The 23,701-nt window shown below is 48.0% G+C and overlaps 1 protein-coding gene across 3 annotated transcripts in view; it reads left to right on the plus strand.

Moving 5' to 3' along the window:
• The first annotated feature begins 1,884 nt into the window (after positions 1-1,884).
• Positions 1,885-23,701, plus strand: part of DAPK2 (death associated protein kinase 2) — a 121,020-nt gene continuing 99,203 nt past the window's right edge. For 2 of the 3 annotated variants that reach the window (XM_042988674.1, XM_042988676.1), the window contains exons 1-2: positions 2,135-2,231; positions 8,379-8,476. In XM_042988674.1, coding sequence (XP_042844608.1) covers positions 8,385-8,476 — 92 coding nt within the window. In that variant the 5' untranslated portion in view covers positions 2,135-2,231; positions 8,379-8,384. Of the gene's footprint in view, positions 1,923-2,134; positions 2,232-8,378; positions 8,477-23,701 lie in introns of those variants that run through there. The other variant, XM_042988675.1, reaches the window with a different exon arrangement.

A 23,701-nucleotide genomic window follows, 5' to 3' on the forward strand; every position in this document is an offset into this window, starting at 1 on the left:
CTCTGCCCACTGCCACTTTGGTCCTATGTTCAGTGCTCAATGTCCTGTCGCTGCTGTCAGATGAGGGTCTGATAAGCTCACTCAATCTTAAGCAAAAAATGCATTTCCAGATGGTATCTCCTTAGGCACTTGCATTTGACAAGTACAGTGGAAAGCGCACCAAACAGAATCTGGCAGAGGCCTGGTTCTAATCCTGGCTCTGCCTCTTCCCAGCTGTGTGACCTTGGGCAAGTCACTTTTTCTTTTCTGAGCCTCAGTTTCCTCATCTGAAAAATGACAGGCTGGTTGGGGTGATTGATAATGACCCTTCCAGCTGCAGTGTTCTTTGACTAATTTGCCAAGTATCAAATCTAAGAATTACTTCATGCAAGGGGAATGCTGTTGTTGCACATTAGGTGTTAAGCATGAGGCTCATAGGGGAAGTGATGGAGAGGCTACATGTAGGTGTTCTGGCAGTGTTGGCCGAGTCCAGCTTGGATTCATCATAGCCCAGGCTATGATGTGAATGAAGAAGCCTCCAGAATATTCCATCTCCCAGCCATTCAAGTCATTCCCAACTACTCAAGTCTTCCCCGTTGAAGCCCCAGACACTGTGGAGCAGAGAGAAGCCAAATTGTGCAATGTCTGAATTCCTGACCCTCAGAATTTGTGAGCCTGACAAGATTGCTGTTTCAAGCCACCAAGGCTGAGGTGGTTTGTTACATAGCAGTAGATGACTGGAAATGGGCGGGGTGTGTGTGTGTGTGTGTGTGTGTGTGTGTGTGTGTTTTGAGGGTACTGTGAGGATGAAGGGTCGCCCTATGCTGATGAAAGCTCAGTGGGTGTTCTTCTCTGTCACTGACATTGGAAGCTACCTCTGGTCTTGGGTATTACTCCAGGTAGCATGGTGTTCTTGGGACAGGAGACTCAGGGCCTGCACTGTCCTGGGATGTGAAAGTTTATAAACAAGGAAGTTCTGCGGTCTTTTTCCGGGCTGTCTCAGGCACTGGTCAGCTGGGGGGGCGGGGTTCATCTGTACTTGTCAGTACCCCCAGTATGAGGGGGAGAGGTTGCCCACACTGGTGGAGGTCCTCTAGATGCAACTTGCACATGCTTTCGTTTCAGCCCCATGTAAGCTCCATTGGACACTCTAAGAAGGGTTGTTTGCCCCACTTAACTGATGAAGGAAAAGCTCGGGTGCCATGCCTAAGACTATACATGGGGAATGGCAGAGTGGGGCTTTGAACCAAAGGGCAGAGCTCTGAATCTAACACCTTCTCCTCTAGGACTGTCTTGAGGAGCCCTGTGGGTGACTTAGGGATGGAAACTCTGGGAAGGGGCCTCCGTTTCCTTTTGCTAAACAGTCTCATGTCTTGAAGTAAGTTCTGTCTTGGCTGTGATTCTGTTTCCGCTTCCTTCTTCCCATCACCCTCTCCACTCTCACTCTTCTTTTCCCCTCCTGGGATTCTTGGCAGAAGGACGAGAGGAGGAATCCACTGCCAAGTCCTTTATTAAGGAAGGCTTGATGGTGATGCGGGGCTTCATTTACCAACCTTGCGGAGGCTGGGGGTACGGAGGGCGAAGGAGGTTAGGCTGCTTCCAAGCTGGGGCTTGGTGGTGAGGAGGGGAGTGTCCCTCTCCATCTCAGCCCCTACCCAGCTATGAAACGTGGGTGGTGAGGTTCCCAGAAGAATATGTCAGGGAGCCTTCTGGCTGGGAGGAAGGAAACGGCCTATTCCCTAGTGGGACTTCCTCTCTCACAGTGTGCGTGTTGGGGGAGGGGGGTGTGAAGGTTAGGGGTGGAGGGACAAGGAAATAACATTGTCTGAGCGATTGTCCCAGGCTACGTCACATTATCAGCTCATTTAAATCATTTTCCAGATAAAGCTTGGAGAGGTTCGTTGACTTGCCCAAGGCCACACAGCTTGTGAGCCTCCGAGCCGGTAAGGACGCCTGGAGGGTCTTGCCCCTGGCTCTCGCCCTTGACTCCTGGAAGTGTCGCCGGACCTGGTGGAAGGCTGTCGGCCCTCACCTCGGGGCTGTCCGGAGGGGGCTCCCAGCAGGGGGCGCCCCGAGTCCCGTCCCGGGGCGGCCGGGAGCGCCTCCAGCCGGCGCCTGGGACCGGGCAGGCCGCTCCGCCCCCTCGGCTCCTCAGCGGCTCCGCGGGCGGGCGGCCGGAGAGCAGAGACGAGCGCCGCGCACCCGGTCGCGCCTGCCGTGCTCGCCGTGCCCGCCCAGCGCAGCCTCCCGCCGTGAGTAGCGCCCGTGTGCGGGCTCGACGGGCGGGACGGGGCGCGCGGGGCTGAGGCTGGCGGGGACAGATTGGTCCCGGGATCTGTCTCGGGTTCCCCAAGCCCGCCGCCCCGGTCCCTGACGCCACCCCCCCGGGTATGGCCGGCCTTGCCCTTGGGCGCTGTGGCCGGCCCTGGACCTGCCCGCTGCGCCCCAGGGGGCCGCGCTCCGAAGCCTGGCACTTTGACCCGAGGGACCGGTGGGGGCAGTGGGCCGAGGCCTGGCACCCAGGCGAGAGAGAGAGACAGACTTTCATCAACATAGGGCGCCTTAATGGAGAGAGCACTACAGATTCTCGGGAGGAGAGGGGCCAGTCTTCTCAGCAACGGCCACCTCGCACACCTCCTCTCCCCATTTGCACAAGGACTCGTTTCAAGAAGGCTGCTCCGTACATAGTCAGCTTGCTTGTGGCAGAATGAAGCTGTGGTCCCCATCGTCAGGGGCCCAGGCCGAGGCCAGAGCTACGGTGGGCATGGGGGTAGTCAGTGGGTCTGGGGTAGAAGGGCATAGGAAGGAAGGCATTGTCAATTGTTGACCCTGATTCTGGACCAGGCATTGTGGATGCCTCATGGCATGTGTGGGTCTGGCTAGCCCTCACTGTGACTTTGCCATGTGGAAATTAGTATTCTCACTTTGGGAAGGAGGAAAGAGGTGAACACTGAGGACATGAAGGTAGTGATACGTTAGGGGTACACCCTGGAAGAGAGGAAGTCATAGCTGGTTGCCTCAGAAGCAGGTGGGAAGAAGGTCCCTGGGGGCATGTGGAAAGAACACAGCCCCTGACACCTTGTTCTCTAGAATCCAGCCGAGGGCAGCTGGGGGCTGCTGCTATGGTTTCTGACTCTGATTCCCAGCTGCGTCCATATAAGGTATTTCTGGGAGAGTCCTGGTGACTAAGGGGAGCTGGTGCCTTGACCTCTTCACAAATACTTTCAGAGTCCTGTTCTTCCCCAAACCGCCCATCTCCTAAGATGTGTTTTTAACACCTAAAGTGGCCCCACTGATAATTCAGCTGCTTTGGGAGAGGCTTGGGCAGAGGGTGCAGGGGTGTGGATGAGGGTGGGTGGGTGCTGGTCTGGAGCAAGTTTCCAGCTGGCAGGAATGAGACCTGAACTGTCCTGACCACCTCCCTCAGGTTTGGCTCCTTATTAGACATGAGAGTGAACAAGCAGGCTGCACATGGACTGGACCTTCACTAGAAAAATGGGGTTTTCTCTTGTCAATTTAGGCAAATGGCTTATGTCTGAGCCCAAGTTTCTTTATCAGGGGTTGGAGTTCGTCAAAGCCTTGAATGCCTGGAGGGGGTCTGTGATGCTGGAGTCCCTTTCCTTATTTTTTTTTTTCAGATTTTTAAAAAATGTTTTATTTATTTTTGAGACAGAGAGAGACAGAGCATGAGCAGGGGAGGGGCAGAGAGAGAATGAGACACAGAATCGGAAGCAGGCTCCAGGCTCTGAGCCGTCAGCACAGAGCCCGATGCAGGGCTCGAACTCACAAACTGTGAGATCATGACCTGAGCCAAGACCTCAACCGACTGAGCCACCCAGGCGCCCCTAGGGTCCCTTTTCTTCTGTGGATGGCCTCCTCAGAGCCTGGGTGATGATTCCTAGTGTGGGGAGAGGTAGAAGAGGACCATCATGCCTGCTCCCTTGCAGTGGTCCCATTTCACTGACTTATATTGGGTGAGGTGGTGTGATGGTCTCTGAATGTTCAGCAGCATGAGCAGGGTTGAGGGTGCTCTCATCGACGCCCAGGGCAGAACAGCTGGAGCGGACTAGCTGTGTGACTCAATAAGTCCCTTCCCCTGTCTGGTCCTTAGTTTCCTTCTTTTGTAAAACAAGTGGGTTAGGCCAGACACCAGTGGTTTTCAACCACCCCGCCCCCCCGACCGCCATGAATTCTTACACAGAGCCCTAACTTACAATATAAAGTAGAACTGCTGTGCCTCCCCTTCCTCATGCCGGTGGCTCCTGAAGCAGAGTTTAAAAATCCCCTAAATGATCTTTGAGGTCCCTTTTTCTGAGGTTCTAGGAAATCTGTGTTAACCCTCAGAAGTGTTGCTTATTATTAGGGTTGGGGGCAGGAGTATGAATTCTAGCGATTCCATTAAGAGAAATGTGGGCATTAAGATGGGCTTCATCCTTGGAATGTCTAGAGCTGATGGCCTGTGCCTCTGACCAAAAGCTGTAGCTGTGTCCCTCCCCTCTGCCGTGTGCTTTCATCTTTTCAGGGCCCGAAAGGTTCCTGTACCCTGGGACCTTTTCTGGGTCCTAACTGGTGATTATAATTCCACCTCAGAGTTTCTCCCCTTTAGTTCATGTTCCTACACTGAGAAAATTGATAAAATACAAATTCATCTTGGGGAGAGATATCAGGAAGAGGCTTTAAGTTGTTATTCGTTATTTTAACTTGAAGCATCTGAGCAGTGGCTTTGAGAATGGAGCCTGGGCCACTACATTTAAATCAACCAACATTTATGGAGCACCTGCTGTCTACCAGCTGCTACAAGGGGACAGAGGTGAGAATGTCACCACCACTGCCCTCATGGGGCTCCAAGACAGTAGGCAGGAAGGAAGGAATTCACATTTGTTGGAACCATCTAGACACTACTTAAAACATTTTACGTATGATATCTCATTTTGTCTGAAAGTAGATATTAGTCTCATGTTTTATTATGTAAAATTTTGATTGTATACAAAGTAAGTGTACATACCACATAGCCATGTAACCACTGCCCAGATCAAGAAATAGCATTGCCTGTACCCTGAAACCCCCATTGAGTCCTAGACATCACCTCCCACCCAGGGGTAACCACTATTCTGACTTTTAGCACCACAGGTGAGTTTTGCCTAAATGGAATCACACAGTATGTAATCTTTTCTGTCTGGCTTCTTTCATTCAACATTATTAGGCTTGTGAGTTTCATCTATGCTGTTGCAGATAGCCGTAGTTTATTTACTCTCATTGTTGTGTAATAATTCTATTGCATGGGTATAACTCCATTTACATATCTATTCCTCTATTGATGGCCATTTGGTTGTTTCCAATTTTTAGTTATTACTAATAATGCTGCCGTGAACATTCTGACATGGGACATTTTGGAAGGCGTCTACATGCATTTCCCTTACAGATGTCCATAGAAACTGCCCGACAGATTTCCAAAGTGGTTGTCCCAGAGTGTGCTTCTCCTGGCAGTGTTTGAGAGTTCTGATTTCTCCACATAGTCACCAACAGTAGGCATTTTCCAGATTCATTTTCCGTGTAAGTAATTTGAAGCTTAGAAAAGTTGTCCTGTGCTCAATGTGTGCAGAGGTTGTGGAGCTGGGGTTTAAACCCGGGTGTGACTATGGAATCTGTGAATTCTCCTTCTGGGTTAGACATAGACAGTTATGAGCCAAAATACGAAAGCTCTAACCCTAAAAATGTATGATGAGACCTCTCTGGGAACTGAAAGGGAGAAGGGGGTTTTAATTTGTTTTCATGAGTAAAAGGGTCATGGAGCCTCAGAGTTGGTAGCATTTGAGCTAGGTCTTGTGGGAAGAGAGTTTTCCTAGGGAGGCTCTCCAGGTGGGCCTTCCATGGAAAGGGGCCAGGTTGAGCTGAGGCATGGCAAGGGTGGAAGTTTTGGGGGCATGGGAAAGGTCTACTTTAGCTATACTATAGGTATGTGGGGGGAGGGAGATAAGGCCAAAAAGGTTAGTTGGAGCCAAACTGGTGGTCGTAGTTTGTCCTTAGGGGGGCTCCCTTGCCCCCGAGCCCCTGGCTACCCCTGGAGCCCAAGGCAGGGGCTCATGATTTTGTTGGGGAGCTGGGATTGCTTCGAACCCCTCTCAGCTCCTGATAGCAAATGGAGCTGGCCTATTGCCAAATGGAGGATCTTAGCTGTTCCAGGGGCTGCTCTCAGTGTATCTGTCAACAGAACTTCTTGGAGTTTTCTGCTTTTCTTTAGGTGTGTGAACTGAGTAGCCCCACCCCTCAGGACCTACCTGATCCAAAGGAGATGGTAGATAGCAGTCCTACCACGCTCTGGGCTAGTGTCAAGAAATTTGCCAGGATGGGGGTTGGGGGAGTGAACGAAGGGGTCTAGCTTCTGATATGGGTCAAACTGAACTTTCCAGAAGGATCCCAAAACCTTTGCCTTAGAAGGGAGTTGAAATGGTTGTCTCCATTGCTGTGGGAAGCAGAAACACAGATGATGGCCTGGGATGAGCCAGATAATAACAGTAATAATAACCTTTCGAATTTGCCTAGGAGTTTATGCCCTTGTCACAATGGATGCCCACAGGGCTGTGTGAAGTAGGTGATATGGATGTTATCACCCCCTTTTACAGATGAGGGGACTGAGGCCCAAAGATGGTGCCAACCTGTGTGGGTTACACAGCTAATACATACCCAGGCTAGTCTACAACTGGGGCTCCCGGGAGCCTGCCCTTTTTTGTGTTCCATGCTTGCTGGGCTCAGGCCAAGCACAAGGTGAAGACCGAAGAGGGAGGAGGATGCCCGATGGACCACGTGCACTGACAGGGCAGGAGGTCGGCAGGTGACCAGGAGAGTCAGGCTGGGGAGCCAGGCCAGCTCTGCCTGGGGGTCTTCAGGGATGTGTGCTCCATGGAAGGGAGGGAGGCAAGCCGCATCTCAGTAATAGAGCTGTGGTTTTCAGGGGGCAGCATTGGAGGAAAGAGGGTGAAATGTATACATTTTCTGAGAGTTGGAACAGCTCCAGCCACTTGGCACTGATGAGACTCACCCTTATGTAATGGTGCCTCCACCCAGCTTGGTGAAAACAGTCTTTTGGGGCTCATGGGGCCCTGGGCGTGGTTGGTATCTGATTGGCAGGCAGAAGAAAAGCTGCCAACTCTAGCCAAAATGAGCTCTGAGAGGCCTTTGCTAATGACTCTCGAAAGACACATCCACAGGCAGCTGGTTTTATCTTTGTCATTTGCAGGCTGTGTCCTGGGCCCTGCCCTTGGGGTGCTGTCCAGGATGGCATATGGAACTCCAAGAATGGGTGGGGCTTCTTGGGGCAGGGGGATCCCAGGGTAGGATGCATACAGTCTCTTCTGGTGTAGTGGTGAATATTCCCCATGGCTCAGAGTTGTCTTCTGGCTCTTACTGAGGTGATCTGGGCGGGCAGTTGGCTCCATTTTATAGATGAGGAATCTGAGGCTCCTCTGACAAGAGATGAGGTCACAGAGCTAGTTGTGGGCAGAATTGGAACTCGAACCTCTAGCTCCTGACTCCTGGTGCCTATTGTGATTTGTCACACCACTCCCGTCCATCTTTCCCTTGGGGCGATGAGTGAGAGAGTTTATAAATCAGTTCAGACTCGCAGTTGGGTGGCACAGCCCCTGAGGGAACTGAGGTGATGATAATCCCTTACCTTTTTACAGCATTTTATAGTTTACAAAATAATTTCATGATTTGCATTTTTAAAATAGTATTAACCCATCTCACAGATGAGGAAACTGAGTCTCTGGCAGTTTACATGACTTACCCAGGCAATTGGGACTTGAATCCAGAACTTCCGACTCAAAGATGAGGGCTCTCTCTCCTGTCTTATGGTTGCTTCTTTTCTTAGTAGACCTGGATTTCCTGAGTACAAATTGCCGAAGCTGGCCATGGTGCTGTTTCTCTGAACTTGTTCAGAGCAGATCTGAAGAAGTGAGGAGGGCTCTTTTTCTATCTCCTTAACAAATTTGAATTGGTATACATCAAATAAGAACCGTATAGGGGCACCTGGGTGGCTCAGTCCATTAAGCGTCCGACTTCGGCTCAGGTCATGATCTCATGGTCCATGAGCTGGAGCCCTGCGTCAGCCTCTGTGCCAACAGCTCAGAGCCTGGAGCCTGCTTCTCCCTCTTGCCCCTCCCTCACTTGTGCTCTATCTCTCTCTCAAAAATAAATAAATATTAAAAAAAAAAAGAACCGTATATCGTCAGTCATTGGTGAGAAAAGGCTTGCTTGAGCAGGGCCATTCTTAAGGAACCAGTGCTGTGGATTATTGTTAAGTTATTGGCTCCTTGCAAGCTGATTACTTTTAGGCCCAGACTCTGAGGCTTCCACCAGTGTTCATGGCTGTCCTGACCTCCCGTTTCCTCCCGTTTCAGGGCTGTATGTTCCAGGCCTCAATGAAGAGCCCAAACATGGAGACGTTCAAGCAGCAGAAGGTGGAGGACTTTTATGACATCGGAGAGGAGCTGGGGAGGTAAGAGGCTGGGAGAGGTGGAGGGGGTGCCTCTCCTGGTACACTTGTCACTTGATCTTGTAGGCACGGGCTTGTCACAGGACTCGTGGGAAACCTTAAAAACAATCCTGAGGCATTCACCTTCGTGTGCGGCTCTGAAAACAGTCATCTCTGTGGAAATAAAGACTTGCTGGCATAAGGGACTAGAATTCTTGAGCTCTAGGTTTTCAGTATAGCCTGGCTGACAGTTATGGTGAGTCTAAATGATTCTCGTTTCATCTATTACTTTTCTCACAAAGCCATTCCCAGGTTCTGGACTGAGACCTGGTCTGTTGGTTTTCTTCTCTGAGTCCCACTTAGGATTCTCCATGGCTCTCAGGATTTTGTTTCATAAGCTCAGTGCCTGAATGGGAAGTGAAGTAATCCTCCTGAAAATGGATTCACGTTGAGTAACAGGGTACGCGAGCCTCGTCATGAAGGTTCCTAGGATCTGAGTTATTGGGTGCATTTTTAGGTTTGCTAAATCTAGAATGCAGCCAGGGATAAGTCCTGATATCTGAAAGTAGTTACTCTTCAGAAAGGAATGAAGATTTCCCAAGCTCTCTTCTTGCCTTCCATTTCCAGAATCTGCTAATATTTAAACAGTTTTTTAGTGATTACAGATCACCAGCCCTAGGATTGGATTCTCACTGCAATGCAAGAGATGGGAATTCATTTCATTCTCATTTTGCAAGTGAGGAAACTGGCCCAAAGAGTTTAAGCAAGTTGCCTGAAATTGGTCAACCAGCGAGTGACGTGGCCAAGGTCTGGCACACCTGTCATGCCCTTTCCAACGAGCATGGCACTTACACACTCACATATGCTTACCGGTACACCAAGCCTCACCCCTTCACACACCCAGTAAAGTAAAAACTTGGGGGGTTTAGGGCCTTTGCTGTATCCACGATGCAACACAGGAGGCCTTTCCCCTTTATAAAGCTCTTGGGTCAAGCCTAATTCTCTTACTTTCTTTTATGTTTAAAGACAAAATTGAAAGAGTTTCAAAGCCAGAGGAGCCTTATTCCAAGAAGAAGGTGCAGTTACTTCAAGTCCAGGGAGTGCTTGTCCTGACTGACTAGCTGGCTGGGTGGGGGAGCAAAGACTGCAGAGACCCTGGAGGGGAATGAGTCCTCAGCCTTCTGCCTGAGCCGGCTGCCACTGACAATCCAGGGGTGAAGGGGTGGGAAGAAGACAGAGGGCCAGAGGCTGGAGTGTGGTCAGTTGCAGTCTGCCTCTGAATGGGAAGCCAGGTGCTTCTCCTGACCTTGGTGATACAAGGGAGAAAGTGGCAAGCTCAGCAGCAGACCCTGGCAGGCCTTGCCCGTGGCATTTGATTTGGTAGCCTCACCTTGGCCACATCCTATGGGGGTCTGTGCCAAGTGCTCTGGGTACAGATATGAGCAAGACACGGACAGTTTCAGTCCTGGACGTTCAGCCTGGCCATAGGGGCAGCCGTGCACATGCCAAGGCCAGAGTTGGATGGGACCTTGTTGGGGCGGGGGCTCTGAGGAAGAAAGTGGAAGCAGTTTCCTGGGGGAATTCATCTATTCTTCCTTCTTAGTCCCGTCTCTCCCCAGTTTGTACATCAGGGCTATTAGAACTGGAGGAGGCCTGGGGCACCTGGAGGAGGCCTGGGACACCGGTTAGGTGTCCGACTTTGGCTCAGGTCATGATCTCACAGTTCATGGGTTCGAGCCCTGCATCGGGCTCTGTGCTGACAGCTCGGAGCCTAGAGTCTGCTTCAGATTCTGTGTCTCCCTCTCTCTCTGCCCCTCCCCCACTCACGCTCTGTCTTTCTCTCAAAAATAAATAAACATTAAAAAAATTTTTATTAAGAACTGGAAGAGGCCTCTTCTCTGGTCCTTCACGTATAGCAGGGTGGAGGGCCTGTACCTCACAGCCTGGGAGCCTTGGATGACTCCCCCTCATTTCAAAAGTGTTGACTGGACATAGGGTAGGTAAGAGGCTGAAGAGGCCTGAGGCCTTTGGAATGGCTTGAAATCCTAGGATTTGTGGTCTAGAGGCCAGATGAGCTAGAAGGCTTATAGAGATCCTTTCTTCCAGGCTCTTCATCTGAAAACTGAGGAAACTGAGACTCAGAGAGGGGAAGATCTTGCCAGGGGCCATAAACAGGCTGGACCTAGAGCTGCCAGCAGATGAGTGCTGAGATTCAGAAGGGGCAGTTCTCTTTTTCTCTCCTCCCCTCCTTTTCTTCACTTATCATGCTTCTGAGGAGGTTCCTTGTGCCAGGCACTGTCCAAGGTAGTGGCAAACCAGCAGATGCATTCCTGTCCTTTTGCAGCTTATGATCCACTGATGGACAAAGGCTCTAAACCAGTGAACAGGGGAACCAAGAGCATAATTCATTATGGCATGTGTTAAGGGCTGTGCAAGGAGAGAACAGGATGCACTGAGACAGAATAGGGGACACAGTTGAGACCAAGTGGTCAGGGAATGCTGCTCTGAGGAAGTGACTGTCCATTTGAGAACTGAGGGCTAAAAGTGCGGGCAAAGGCAACAATATGGACACAGGCCAAGAGCTGCTGAAACTTGAGCTGTAGGTGAGCAGTGCTAGATGAGGTTAGAGACATAGGTGTTAGACACATGGCCAGTGAGCTTTGTGTCAACACAGAGTGGTGGAAAGGTTTGGCACATATTGAGATTTGGGTCCCCTTCCTAGCTGTGCAACCTTAGGACAGTTTACTCAACCTCTCTGGGGCCTCTGTTTTTTTACCCATAAGATAGAAATAATAACAGTACCTAGTCCATGGTCGTGGGAATCAAGTGAAATGCCAAGTCTATGGTACCCTCATGGAACCAGGCACAGGGTAAGTGCTCGATGAACAAGAGCTTCTGGCCTTTGAAGTATATTTGGGACACCAAGGCCCTGCCTCCCACCTCTGGAGCGCCCCCAAGAGGGAGGTGTGGGACTCTGCAGGAAGAACAGAGTTGTTGGGTCATGCTTATTTTGGGGAGAGGTGCATGTAAACCTGCTTCCTCTGCTGTCAGTGAGCACCCTAGGCTAAACTCAGGGATGTCTTACTGATTTAGCTCCTCATTCAGTCCTTCCTGTGCAAAAATGAAAACAAGCAACACCATTTTTCATTTTTACCCGTACTGATAGATGAAGCTCACACACCTAATGTTGGGTAAAGAAAGCCAGGTGCAAATGAGTCTGTACTGTATAATTCCATTTGGGTAAAGCTCAAAATGGGCAAAATGAATCAATGGTCCTGGAAGTCAGAATAGTGGTTATTCCGAAAGAACTAGTGACTAGAAGGCGGCATGAGGGAGGTCCCATGGGGTGGGTATTGTTCTGTTTCTTGATCTGGGCACTTACTTCACAGATACATCCTTTATGAAAAGCCATACCTCTTTATGTGCATTTTTTTCTGTAGGCCTGTTATATCTTAACTAAAACCGTGCATTAACAAACAAGGAATCTTTCACTCTGTTCCTTGGCCTAGTCTGGTCCCTAAAGCTCATGTTTTTGATTCATTTGGATGTCTTTATGTCCTTATCCTACAAGTAAGAGAGCATCTGGGAGTAAAGCTGCTAAATCCACCTTTGGATTGGGACAGTGTGCCCTGACTGGAGGGTCCTCAGCTGCTTGACCATGTGATTCTTAACTGATTTCAGGCTGAGTGCAGATACTTAGCTGTGCCATTTTGGTACCAGCCTGCTGGGGATGCTGGAGATTGTCTGCTGCTTCTGAGAGTGGCTGGAGAAATGCTGCAACCTACAGATTCTGGCTTCTCCCAGCCTTGGTAGCCAGGGTAGGGTAGAGCAAGGGAATATTAGAGCAGGATTTATAAAGAAAAAACCCATCCAATTCCTCCTTTTTAGACAAGGCTAGGTCCAGAGAGGGGAAGTGACTTGTCCGAGGTCACTCGGGGAACTAGTCATAGACCAAGATGGGGACCAGTGGTCTGACTACTCTTAGTCTGGGGCTCTGGCTACCACACCATAAGGACCCACAACGTACGAACTCATTTTTGCTCTCATTTGAATGCTTCTCAGGGAGTGGAGGAGAATATATAGTAGGGTGGTCTTTTCTGTTTGACCTTGAGAGTAGAGCAACAGTGTCGGAGTCAGGAGGTTGAGCATTGGGGAAGGAGTGATGTTCCCCAGGGGGAGGGCACTGATAGATACTTCCTCCCCCTGGGGGGTATGCCCAAGAGTACAAGGTATTTTAGTGAAAGCAGCATGTAATGATCAGTGCTTTCTTCTCTCTTGTGCTTATATTACTTTCCTTTACTTAGATTATTACATTGACATAAAATCATAAAGTGTTATGCTGAACTGGATTTCAACAAGAAGTTAGTCCAAATCTCCATTTTATAGATAAGGAAAGTGAGGCCGAGCTCACTGAGGAGGTGAGCTGATTTGTCCAAGGTCCTAGAGTAAGCAATATGGAAGGTGGAACTTAAAGAAGCTTTTATATTATTTTATTTTAAAAAATATTTTAAATTTATTTATTTATGTATTTAACATAAGGCAGGAGGGACAAAGGGAGAGAGAATCTCAAGCAGCCTCCATGCCCCTGTCGAGGGGCTTAATCTCACCACTATGAGATCATGACCTTAGCCAAGATCAAGAGTCGGATGCCTAACCAACTGAGCCACCTAGGCACTCCAGAAGCTTTCAAAATACACTGTGCTAGTTTAAACAAACATACAAGGGTGCCTGGGTGGCTCAGTTGGTTCAGTGTCCGACTTTGGCTCAGGTCATGATCTCATAGTTTGTGAGCTCAAGCCCCATGTTGGGCTCTGCACTAAGAGCATGGAGCCTGGAGCCTGCTTTGAATTCTTTATCTCACTCTTTCTCTGTCCCTGCTTGTGCTCTGTCTCCAAACAAACAAACAAACAAACAAATAAACAAACAAAAAAATGTTTATCGATATGTACATTCAATTTTCATCCGTAGCCCCAGCTCTGTCAAGGAGCCTACCTCACCATTACCCCATACATGCCCTCACCCCACACCCCTCTTCCCTGGTGAAGACAACAGCCATAAGCCTTGTTACTACTCACAGAAGGCTCATGTATGAAAGGCTGAAAGGTAACCTGCCAGGCACGTAACCTGCAGAATCCCCTTTTGTAGGGACAGGAGCCTTGGGCCAGGGAAGGAGCCACTGTTCTGGACCTCACCCTTCCTAAACAGAGCTGAGGAATTTGCTGCGACATCCATATTGACAGGGCTGCCTGCCAGACCTGAGTCACCCGATGGGGTTCTCAGTGGTTAAGATCACACATGTAGCTTAGCCAGGGCAGCCTCTTTTGGGAGAGAAACAAAACCTACAGGAATGTGTAGAGCTCAGATTTACTCAGGCTGGGTTCTATAGCCCAGTCTAACCACAAAGCACTATAGGTAACAACAATAATAAGTGTTTGGATTTACCTGTTTCAGTCTTTGGGGAAGGGTTTCCAAGGTGAACTTTGAAGCGAAGAGGCTTTTGGTATTTCTTTTTAAATTAAAAACTTCTTTTTTTATTATAGAAGTTATGCATGGCAAATGTCATAAAGTTCTGAAGAGTTCAAGTAAAAGGTCAACTCCCTCTACCCTCCTTCCTTGTCTCATGCCCACAGCTAGACTTTGATGATAATTTTCTTCTGTTGCCTTTTAGAACTTTTCTAAGCAAAGCAAGTGTGTACAGGGGCCCAGATGGGATCATATGACCATAACTACAACTTGCTTTATTCACTTAATGAAATACATTGACTATCTCTAAAAATCTTTTAATTTATTTTTTTAATTTTAGAGAGAGAGAGAGCACAAGTGGAAGAAAGGGACAGAGGGAGAGAGAGAGAGAGAGAGAGAGAGAGAGAGAGAGAGAGAGAGAGAATCCCAAGCAAGCACCATGCTCAGTGCAGAGCCGGATGCAGGGGGCTTGATCCCACGACTCTGGGATCATGACCTAAGCCAACAGCAAGAGTCAGAGGCTTAACTGACTGAGACACCCAGGTGCCCCTGAATATCTTTCACAGCAGTATATAGAGATCTTGGAGACTTACTTTGGATGAAAGTTTTTTTTTTTTTTAAATAAAAAACTAGAGAAGACAAGCCAATAAGAAATTAGTAGCCTTAACTCAACCAACTATTTTTATTTCTGACTTCTACCTTCTCATTTTTCCAGAGCTGTTTCTTATACCCACACACCCCCTTCTCTTTTGTGTCTGCTTGAGGCACATAAGCTCAGAGTTAACATTCTCCCAAGTGCTGAGCTCCTGGGGCAGGGTGGGGAGGCCGGGGGGGTGGGGGGGGGTGGGGGAGCAGGGCAGCTCTCATGGCCCCGGGATTGCCCAGGGATGAGATGAGGCCTATCTCACATTTGTTTGTTTGGGGCCATCAGCTCTTTTGAAGGTAGGTTTTCTTATTTTGTTTATTTGTTTGTGTTTGTTTAAGTTTTTATTTTAGTTCCAGTTAGTTAACATACAGTGTAATATTAGTTTCAGGTGTACAATATAGTGATTCAACACTTCCATACAACACCCGGTGCTCATCACAAGTGCACTCCTTAATCCCCGTCATCTAGTTCACCCATCCCCCACCCTGTCCCCTAGGTTCTTACTTTGAGTGTCACTATAGCACTGAGACAGAGGCCAAAGGTCCCAACAACTTCGGTGACTTCTCCTTGTTCTTGCTGTTCCCTTGCTCTTGGATAAGTTAACTTTTTCCTTCAAGGTCTAGGTCAAATGCTCTCTCCTTAGCAAATCCTGACTCACCCTATCCTACTCCACCCTGTTCTATAGACATAATTACTGCTTATTCTGGACCCACATCCCTGTTAAGTGCTCAGGTCATCATACCTCATGTTACCTGAAAGAGTTCACTGGTCATCTTCCCACTGAAGATTCCTCCAGGCGGGGCACCCCTCTATAGTGTCCAGAGCAGGCCTTTTACACTTGATAAGTGCTCGGCTCCCACAGATACCCATCAGGAGACTGCAGTGCTATCTGGAACCTACTCGGAGTTAAATCTGAGGCAGAAAACCTCAGCCAAGTCCCCAGCACCCATAGACCTTGGCATCCATGAACGTTCAGAATTTTGCAAACACAAAGTGGGAAACAAAACGCAAAAATTACTTCCATTTCCTGGACACACATTATTATATTTAATCCTTATAACGTCCTGAGAAGCCAGCTGGGAAATTCCACTCGGTGCAACACAACAAATCTTAGAGAAAGTCAGAAATAAAAGCCAGAAACTTTTCTGGGCAGAGTCCTGTCTGCTACTCTGGGCTTGAATTTTTGTGCCTCTCTGATAGCATACGTGTTTATATTTCCTGTTGCTGGGAAGGTGAAAGTGGCTGACATATGTTAAGAATCTTCTGCACTCACATCCGTGTCTGTGCCGAGTGCTTCCCATCCTTCTAGGACAATATGAGCTGGGTCACATTCCCACTCCCCAGATGAGGAAACTGAGGCTCAGGGAAGTTTTACACGGACTCTTTTTGTCACTCATGCCAAAAGGCTTCTCTGCCACTAACACCAGGCTTATCTTCTTCAGGCCCAGGAAGCTCTCAGCTTGGTGTTAGTGGCAGGGAAGCCTTTTGGGCCATAGTTGTCTCCTAGGCGAGCTAGTGGTTTCTGAAAGATGAGTGGGGTGTGTGGATGCATACGTACACATCTGTACTTTAGCTCATTATCATAGTCCGATGCCTCTTCCTAGGCACCCACTGTGTGATGGGCACCATTTAGGGCTCAGGCCTTGCACCAGAAGAACTCAAGCTCAGCTGGGGCACAAGGATACTCTCCTCAAAAGCTAGTGAAATGAGATAGAACAGTCCATGAGCTAATAGGGGGACCCCTAAAACATGTGCCAGTTGTTCAGAGGAGGAAACCATCACCCTGGGGGTAGGACAGCTCCTCACAGTCTAATCCGGGAGATGGCAGATGACCACCCCAAGGTAAGGGCTCTGCCAGAGACTGAGGGGCAACAGGCCTGGGCTTGGGCAAGAGAGCACATGGTGGGGGTCGAAGGGATGGGGCTGCCAGGAGGACGAGTGACCGCAGAGGGCCCTGGATGACAAGAGGCCACGGATGAAGGAGGGAGGTGCTTTCATCACTCATTGTTAGGAAAACAAAGCACAAAGCCACTCAAACAAAGTGGCTGCATTGCCCACGCTTCCGTCAGAAGCTGGCACACAGGGCGAATCGCTCGCCCTGAGGGGTAGGTCTCATTGAGCTCAGTTTGCGTTATGAAAACTGTAAGAGCTGGAAGGAGGTGCTTATGTGGGGATCACTGAAATCATGATATACCTATATCTACAGCATACACTCTCTTTTCTACCTCATCGCCAGTATGCACATTTTGTGTTGTGTTGTTTTTGGGTTGACGTTTTATTTATACCTTTCGGTGTATCCAGAGTCCGCGTACCTTAAACATTTTCCATTTCAAAATAATTTCAAGTTTAATAAAAGTTTTCAGACTAACAACTCCCATATGTTCTTTATTCAGATACAGCCTTTTAACATTTTGGCTTCTCCCTCCCTCCTTCCTTCCCCCTCTCCTCCTCTTCCCCCTGCTCCTCTCCCTTCTTTCTCCTCCTTTTCTTTTTTTTCTTTTCTTTTCTTTTCTTTTCTTTTCTTTTCTTTTCTTTTCTCTTTTATTTTCTTTCTTTCTTTCTTTCTTTCTTTCTTTCTTTCTTTCTTTCTTTCTTTCTACTTATCTATTATTGCTTCTTAGCCATTTGAGAGTAGGTTGCAGACATTATACTTCTTTATCCCTTAATACTTGATTATGCATCTTCTAAGGGCTTGGCTATTCTCTTTCATATCCATAGTACAGTCTTCAAATTTAGGACATTTAACTCTGATATAATGTTTTTATTCAAGCTGTCACCCTTGTTCCAATTTTGTTAATTCTTTTTTTTTTTTTTTTAATTGTTTAATGCGTATTCATTTTTGAGAGACAGAGTCCAAGTGGGGGAGGGGCAGAGAGAGAGGGAGATACAGAATCCAAAGCAGGCTCCAGGCTCCAGGCTCCAAGCTGTCGGCACAAAGCCCGATGCGGGGCTCGAACTCATGACCTGTGACCTCATGACCTGTGACCTCATGACCTGAGCCAAAGTCAGATGCTCAACCAACTGAGCCTGCCAGGCACCCCAGTTTTGTCAATTCTTGATAGCAGTTTTTTCCCTGCAGAACAAGATCCAATGCAGATCATACACTACATTTTGCTGTCATCTCTCTTTAGTCCCTTTAATCTGGAATGATGCCTCAGCTTTACTTTGTCATGACACCGGTATTTTTGAAGAATGCTAGCCTTAAAAAAAAAAAGATACAATACAGTCTATATACTTTTGTTAACTTCATAGTATTCTGCTATGTAGACATTCCCAGTTTACTTAAGTTCCCCCTGTTATTTCTCACTGCTAAAAATAAATGTTTCTGTGGACATATTTGTTGAATTTCCTCTCTGCATTATTTCTGCTGGGCATACTCCCAGAGGTGAAATACTGGGTCAAAGACTATGACTGATTTGTGTAATGGTTGAAACTAGATACCGAATCAGTTTGCCAGCTCACCAGCAGGTGCTTATTTCTGTATGGCTTTGTCAATATGCTTTCATTGTTTTTTTGCGTGTTTTTGGCAGTTTAAGAGTTTTGTAAAGACGCATTCATGTTTTCACAGTGGGAAAATTTAAAGTGGTTCGAGTCTCCTGTGCTTCTCCCTTAGTTCCAAACTTTATTCTCTCTGCAACTTTGCTCTCTTTCGTGTGTTTACATTTCATTTTCATTTCGTTGCATTTTTGGTCATTGGAGAATGTGAAGTTTTGAGAGCAACAGAAGGCAGGTAAGGCAAAAGTAATCATTCCCATTTTATAAATGATGGAAATGAGGCTCTGGAAATTTACCTGACCCAGCCTTGTCAGGACCAGAGGTAGAGAGCTCTTCCCTATAGCCCGATGGTGTTGCCTCCCTCCCCCAAGAGGGAGGGGATACGAGTCTTTAGGGAACCAAGAAAGTCCAGCACAAGATTCCACTTCTTTGTCCGTACTTTTAGAAGCTGGCTGGAAAGGGTCTAAAAGAAAGTTTTCTGAGGGGTGTCTGCGTGGCTCAGTTGGTTGAGCGTCCAACGCTTGATTTCGGCTCAGGTCATGATCACAGAGTCATGGGATCGAGCCCCGAGTCAGGCTCTGTGCTGAACACGGAGCCTGCTTAAGATTCATTCCCTCTCTCTCCTCTCTCTCCTCTCTCTCTTTCTTCCTCTGTCCCTCTCCCCTACTCGTGCTCTCTATCTCTCCCTAAAATTAAAAAAAGAATGATTTATGAGAGCTCTGGAAGAGGAGTTGCCTGGAAAGGGGGCTGCTTTTGAGGGCAAAGGAGAGAGCATGGTTCCCCTCTACTTCTTGCTGGGGAAACCCACAGGAGGGGTAAGAGTTGAGGCCAGTGGTAGAGTTCAGGCCTGAGGTACCCATCACCTCAGCTGCAGTAAGGCATCCCAGGCTCGGACAGTGCTGGTGGGAGGTCTTAGGAGAACCCAAAGCTTCCAGGTCTTCCCACAGAGGTAATGGCTGTGACCTTTGTGTCTTTCTGGGAGATTGCCCCGGACCCTAGAGCAGCCTTCAACAGGCTTTAGAGCCCAGGAACTTTAATCTGCACGGGCTCCTACACTATCTAGTCCAGGGGACAGAAAACTACAGCCCTATAGCTGTATCTGGTCCGCTACGTGTTTGAGTGGTCCTGGAGCTACGAACTGGTTTTACAGATGAACAGTTCCAACAGATTGATTATAGAAAACACAGACTTTGGGACCCAGTTAAGTAATATGTTTTCCCCCCACCAAAAAAGTTCCATTCTTCTAATTGGAAGACCTGTATTACAACAAACAAAACAAAACTCATTTCTTACTATATTTTAAATTTCATCAACTAAAAATTTGTGGAAATGTTTATTTTCTCCCTCATTATATAAGTACCTATGTCATATCCTTAATTTTGCTTCTTGATCTGCAATGCAGAATATTTACTGTCTGGCTCTTTGGGGAAAAATGTGACTACTCCTGATCTTCAGTAGAGTTTACTATTTAAGCAGCAACACGTTAAAAAATGGATTATTGTAGGGTGGGGGACAGGATACAAACTGATCAAGGTGAAGGTGCTGTTATGGAAAAGGATGAAGAAGGGGTTAGCAGAGGTCCACCTGCCTCCCTTCTCTGTCCTCCGTCTCATAGCCCTTGAAGAACCTCCAGGAAGACAGTTTCAGAACCACTGTCTACCTAGGTTAATCCTGTCCTTCAGAGAGTGCCAGAGTAAGAAGAAGGGAAAGGAACTCTGGGTATTAGGGATTGAGTGTCTTCTCTAAATCTGGTCCTGCACTAGGCACGGGTGTTCATTATGTGGCTTGTGTAGGGCCCTTGCAGCCCTATGTGGTGATAAGTGTTTCTCCCATTTTAAAAGTGAGAAAGCTAGGGGCGCCTGGGTGGCGCAGTCGGTTAAGCGTCCGACTTCAGCCAGGTCACGATCTCGCCGTCCGTGAGTTCGAGCCCCGCGTCAGGCTCTGGGCTGATGGCTCGGAGCCTGGAGCCTGTTTCCGATTCTGTGTCTCCCTCTCTCTCTGCCCCTCCCCCGTTCATGCTCTGTCTCTCTCTGTCCCAAAAATAAATAAAAAACGTTGAAAAAAAAAAAAAGTGAGAAAGCTAGAGCTTAGCAAGCTCAGCTGACTTGCCATAGTAAGTGCCAGAGCTAGGAATTAAGCCCAAGACTTCTGACTCCTGGTCCAGTACTCCTGCTGAAGTACCAAGATGCCCAGAATTTTCTTTCTTTAAAAAAATTTTTTTTAATGTTTATTTATTTTTGACAGAGAGAGAGAGAGAGAGAGAGAGAGAGCATGAGCAGGGGAGGGGCAGAGAGGTTGGGAGATACAGAATCCAAAGCAGGCTCCAGGCTCCGAGCTGTCAGTACAGAGCCCGATGCGGGGCTCAAACTCATGAACTGTGAGATCATGACCCGAGCCAAAGTCAGATGCTTAACCGACTGAGCCACCCAAGCACCCCGCCCAGAGTTATCTTTTTGCCTGAGACCCTCAGGTCCCCTCCAGAGAACAAAGAGGGAGGTTGATACAGTTGGTTCACGCTCTTGGTGGACTATTGGAGGAGATCTGCTGAGAGTCTGGTTGTCCTGCATTTGATGTACCTCCAGGGCTGGCACTGCCTCCCTGCTCACCCCCAGTCCTTGGCAGCCAGCATCGAATTCTGAGACCTCAGAACCCTAATCTTGAATTCTGAGCTGCTGGCCCCTGGTGTCGTGGCCACAGGGCCTAGGGGGTGATGAAATATCCTTCTCTCCTTGGGGTGAGGTTAATTTGGCACCCTGGGGCAGAGCCCACAAGCTACAGAGGAGACTTTAGCTACAGTGTGGTTCTAGGAGGCAAAGAGTTTGTACCAGTCTTTTGGAGGACAGTCCCCCTTCTCTCCTCTCTGTCCCGCCTTTTCAGCTGAGGACACAGGGCAGAGGAGAGAAGGGCAGCTGAGGGACTTCGGCAGGAGGACAGGCTCAGCACAGGAGGCTGACAGTGACTGTTCTGGGTGCTGGAGCCACCAGGCACTGGTATGATTTTGACTCTGCTGCTATGAGCAGGTGGGACCTCCAACAGCATCGCTCTCGTGGGCTGTTTTGTCATCAGAAGATGGTCCCTGTCTCACAGAATTGTTGAAATACCACTTGTGGAATCAAGGTCTCTTCATGTTTTCTAGCCTTCTGGGGTCCCATTCTTTAATGTCCAAATAAGAATAATGAACATTCCATTCCAGGGCAACAGGAAGTCCTGTTCCTAATCCAGCCTTTCTGGCTCTCCCCAGAGAGCACTCACATCTTAGTTATCGGAGCCATATCTCAGAGCCTTGGGCTCAGGGGCCCCTTCCTCCTTCAAGACAAGGCTGAGCTCCCTCTGTGACCTCGTGTCAGGCACAGACTCGGGCCCACTTCTGTGTGCCTTCCCTCAACACCGAGATTGGTTGCAGGGTACGCTGAGGAGACCCCCTTTTCTTCACATATACCCAGTTTAGCTCCTTATTGTTGCGACCTCTCCCTGAGTGGACCCTGGCCTTTTTATCCTGAATGAAAGGCCCTTTCAAGTTTTTCCCAAACAACAGCCATCTCTGACCTGCACTCGCCCTGCCCCCATGATGGAGTCTTCTGTCTCTTTTAGCATATGGTAACAGCTCTGAGCAGCTTTCAAAATACCACTTTCCCCATTCCTGCCATAGACGTGAGGTGTGTAGCCTGGCATTTGGGAAGTGCCCAGCAAATAGTCACAGATATGGACACCATTATGCTAAAAGCCTGGTGGTCAGTTGTTTTGAAGAGCTCATGGGAAGGAGCTGGGTTGGGCAGTTTCTCTGTTACCTCATCTGATCATGAGACTCTTGATTGGGGTAGGCAGACAGGTGGAAGTCACTGTCCCCATTTTACAGGTTAAGAAACAGAGGCATAAAATCCAGTCCCTACTGTTGAGAGCAGGGAGACCTGATCAAGTGGAGACAAGGCTGTGTATCCACGAGATTTTGTAAACACAGGTCCAAGCAGCAATATTGAAAATATGTCTTAAAGAAAGACATTTTTTAAAGCACCTTCAGAACTAGCTAACTGTAGCATTTGTAGAGATTGGGGTCCTGACATTCTTTCTGATGTCTCGCCCTGATATAGGATACTTCCTGGAGTCCACACATGTCTCTGAGATGTTAGCTTTCTGCTGGTCAGGAAGCACTGCCAGGTCCTGGCTAGGTTGGCCTGGCTCCACCCCCACCCCTCCAAGTCCCCTGGCTCCCAGTGCTGCTACCTTCACTACCTTCTAGCAAGGTCTGTGGTTGGGCCATCTCTAATGGGGCAGCTGAACCATTCCTTTTCAATACAGAGAATGTATCTCTCAGAAATGGGGGGGGTCAAACCTGGGTAAAACTGACTACTAGTGACTGCTTGTGTGACCGTGACCTTGGGCAAGTTACTTCACCTCTCTGAGCCTTGGTTCTCTCATCTGTGAAATGGGGAACATACTACCTACCTTATCAGGTCAGGATGTGAACGTAGATCTTTCTTGACTCCAGAGGTTTGATCGAGATTAAGACTGAAACATGAAACACCATGGTTGTGATCCCCAGGGGTGTATCTGAATCACACAGGAGATTTAAAACATACAAATAAATAAACAACATGCCTACATGCCAGGGAATTGAGGTTTAGAAGGCCTTGGGTAAGGCTCTAGCATCTGTATTTTTTTAAGATGTCCCAATTTGTGTAGAATATACAACTGGATCTGAGATCATTTCTTCGAAATAGTACTTGAGACACATAGCTGGCTCTCAGAGATGTTGGTTTATTTCTTGCTTCTCTTGATGGAGCAAGTCTCTGTATTATCCTCTGTCCTGGCTATGTTAATTTTACCACTTTGCCTTTGCTCATACCAGACGTCTGCTTAGATGCCCCCTCTCCCCTCTTCACCAACCCCTGCTGTGCATGGCTTCTATCATACTCAACATTCCTTTCTTGCTAGAACTACATCTCTTGCAGAAGATGGACAAAAGTCTAAAAGATAGCCATTAAAAATGTAATGTATTGGTCACAGGGGTGGGGTGGGGAGGAGGGGAAGGTAGGACCATGGGTAATTTAACGGTTTTTTATTTATACTTTTCTGTATCTTCTAAAAAACATTTAATATTTTTTTACATTGGATATTCTTTCCTGCTTTGTCAAAGATTAGTTGGCCATACTTTTGTGGGTCCAATTCTGGAGTCTCTATTCTATTCCATTGGTCTATGTGTCTGTTTTTGTGCCAATACCATGCTGTCTTGATGATTACAGCCTTGTAGTAGAGGCTAAAGTCTGGGACTGTGATGTCTCTCGCTTTGGTCTTCTTCTTCAATATTACTTTGGCTATTCGGGGTCTTTTGTGGTGCCATATGAATTTTAGAGTTGCTTGTTCTAGCTTCGAGAAGAAAAGATGCTCAACGTCACTCCTCATAAGGGAAATACAAATAAAAACCACACTGAGATATCACGTCACGCCAGTCAGCGTGGCTAAAATGAACAAATCAGGAGACTATAGATGCTGGAGAGGATGTGGAGAAACGGGAACCCTCTTACACTGTTGGTGGGAATGCTAACTGGTGCAGCCACTCTGGAAAACAGTGTGGAGGTTCCTCAAAAAATTAACAATAGATCTACCCTATGACCCAGCAATAGCACTGCTAGGAATTTACCCAAGGG

This window comes from Panthera tigris, chromosome B3, assembly GCF_018350195.1.
Source record: "Panthera tigris isolate Pti1 chromosome B3, P.tigris_Pti1_mat1.1, whole genome shotgun sequence".
NCBI lineage: Eukaryota > Metazoa > Chordata > Mammalia > Carnivora > Felidae > Panthera > Panthera tigris.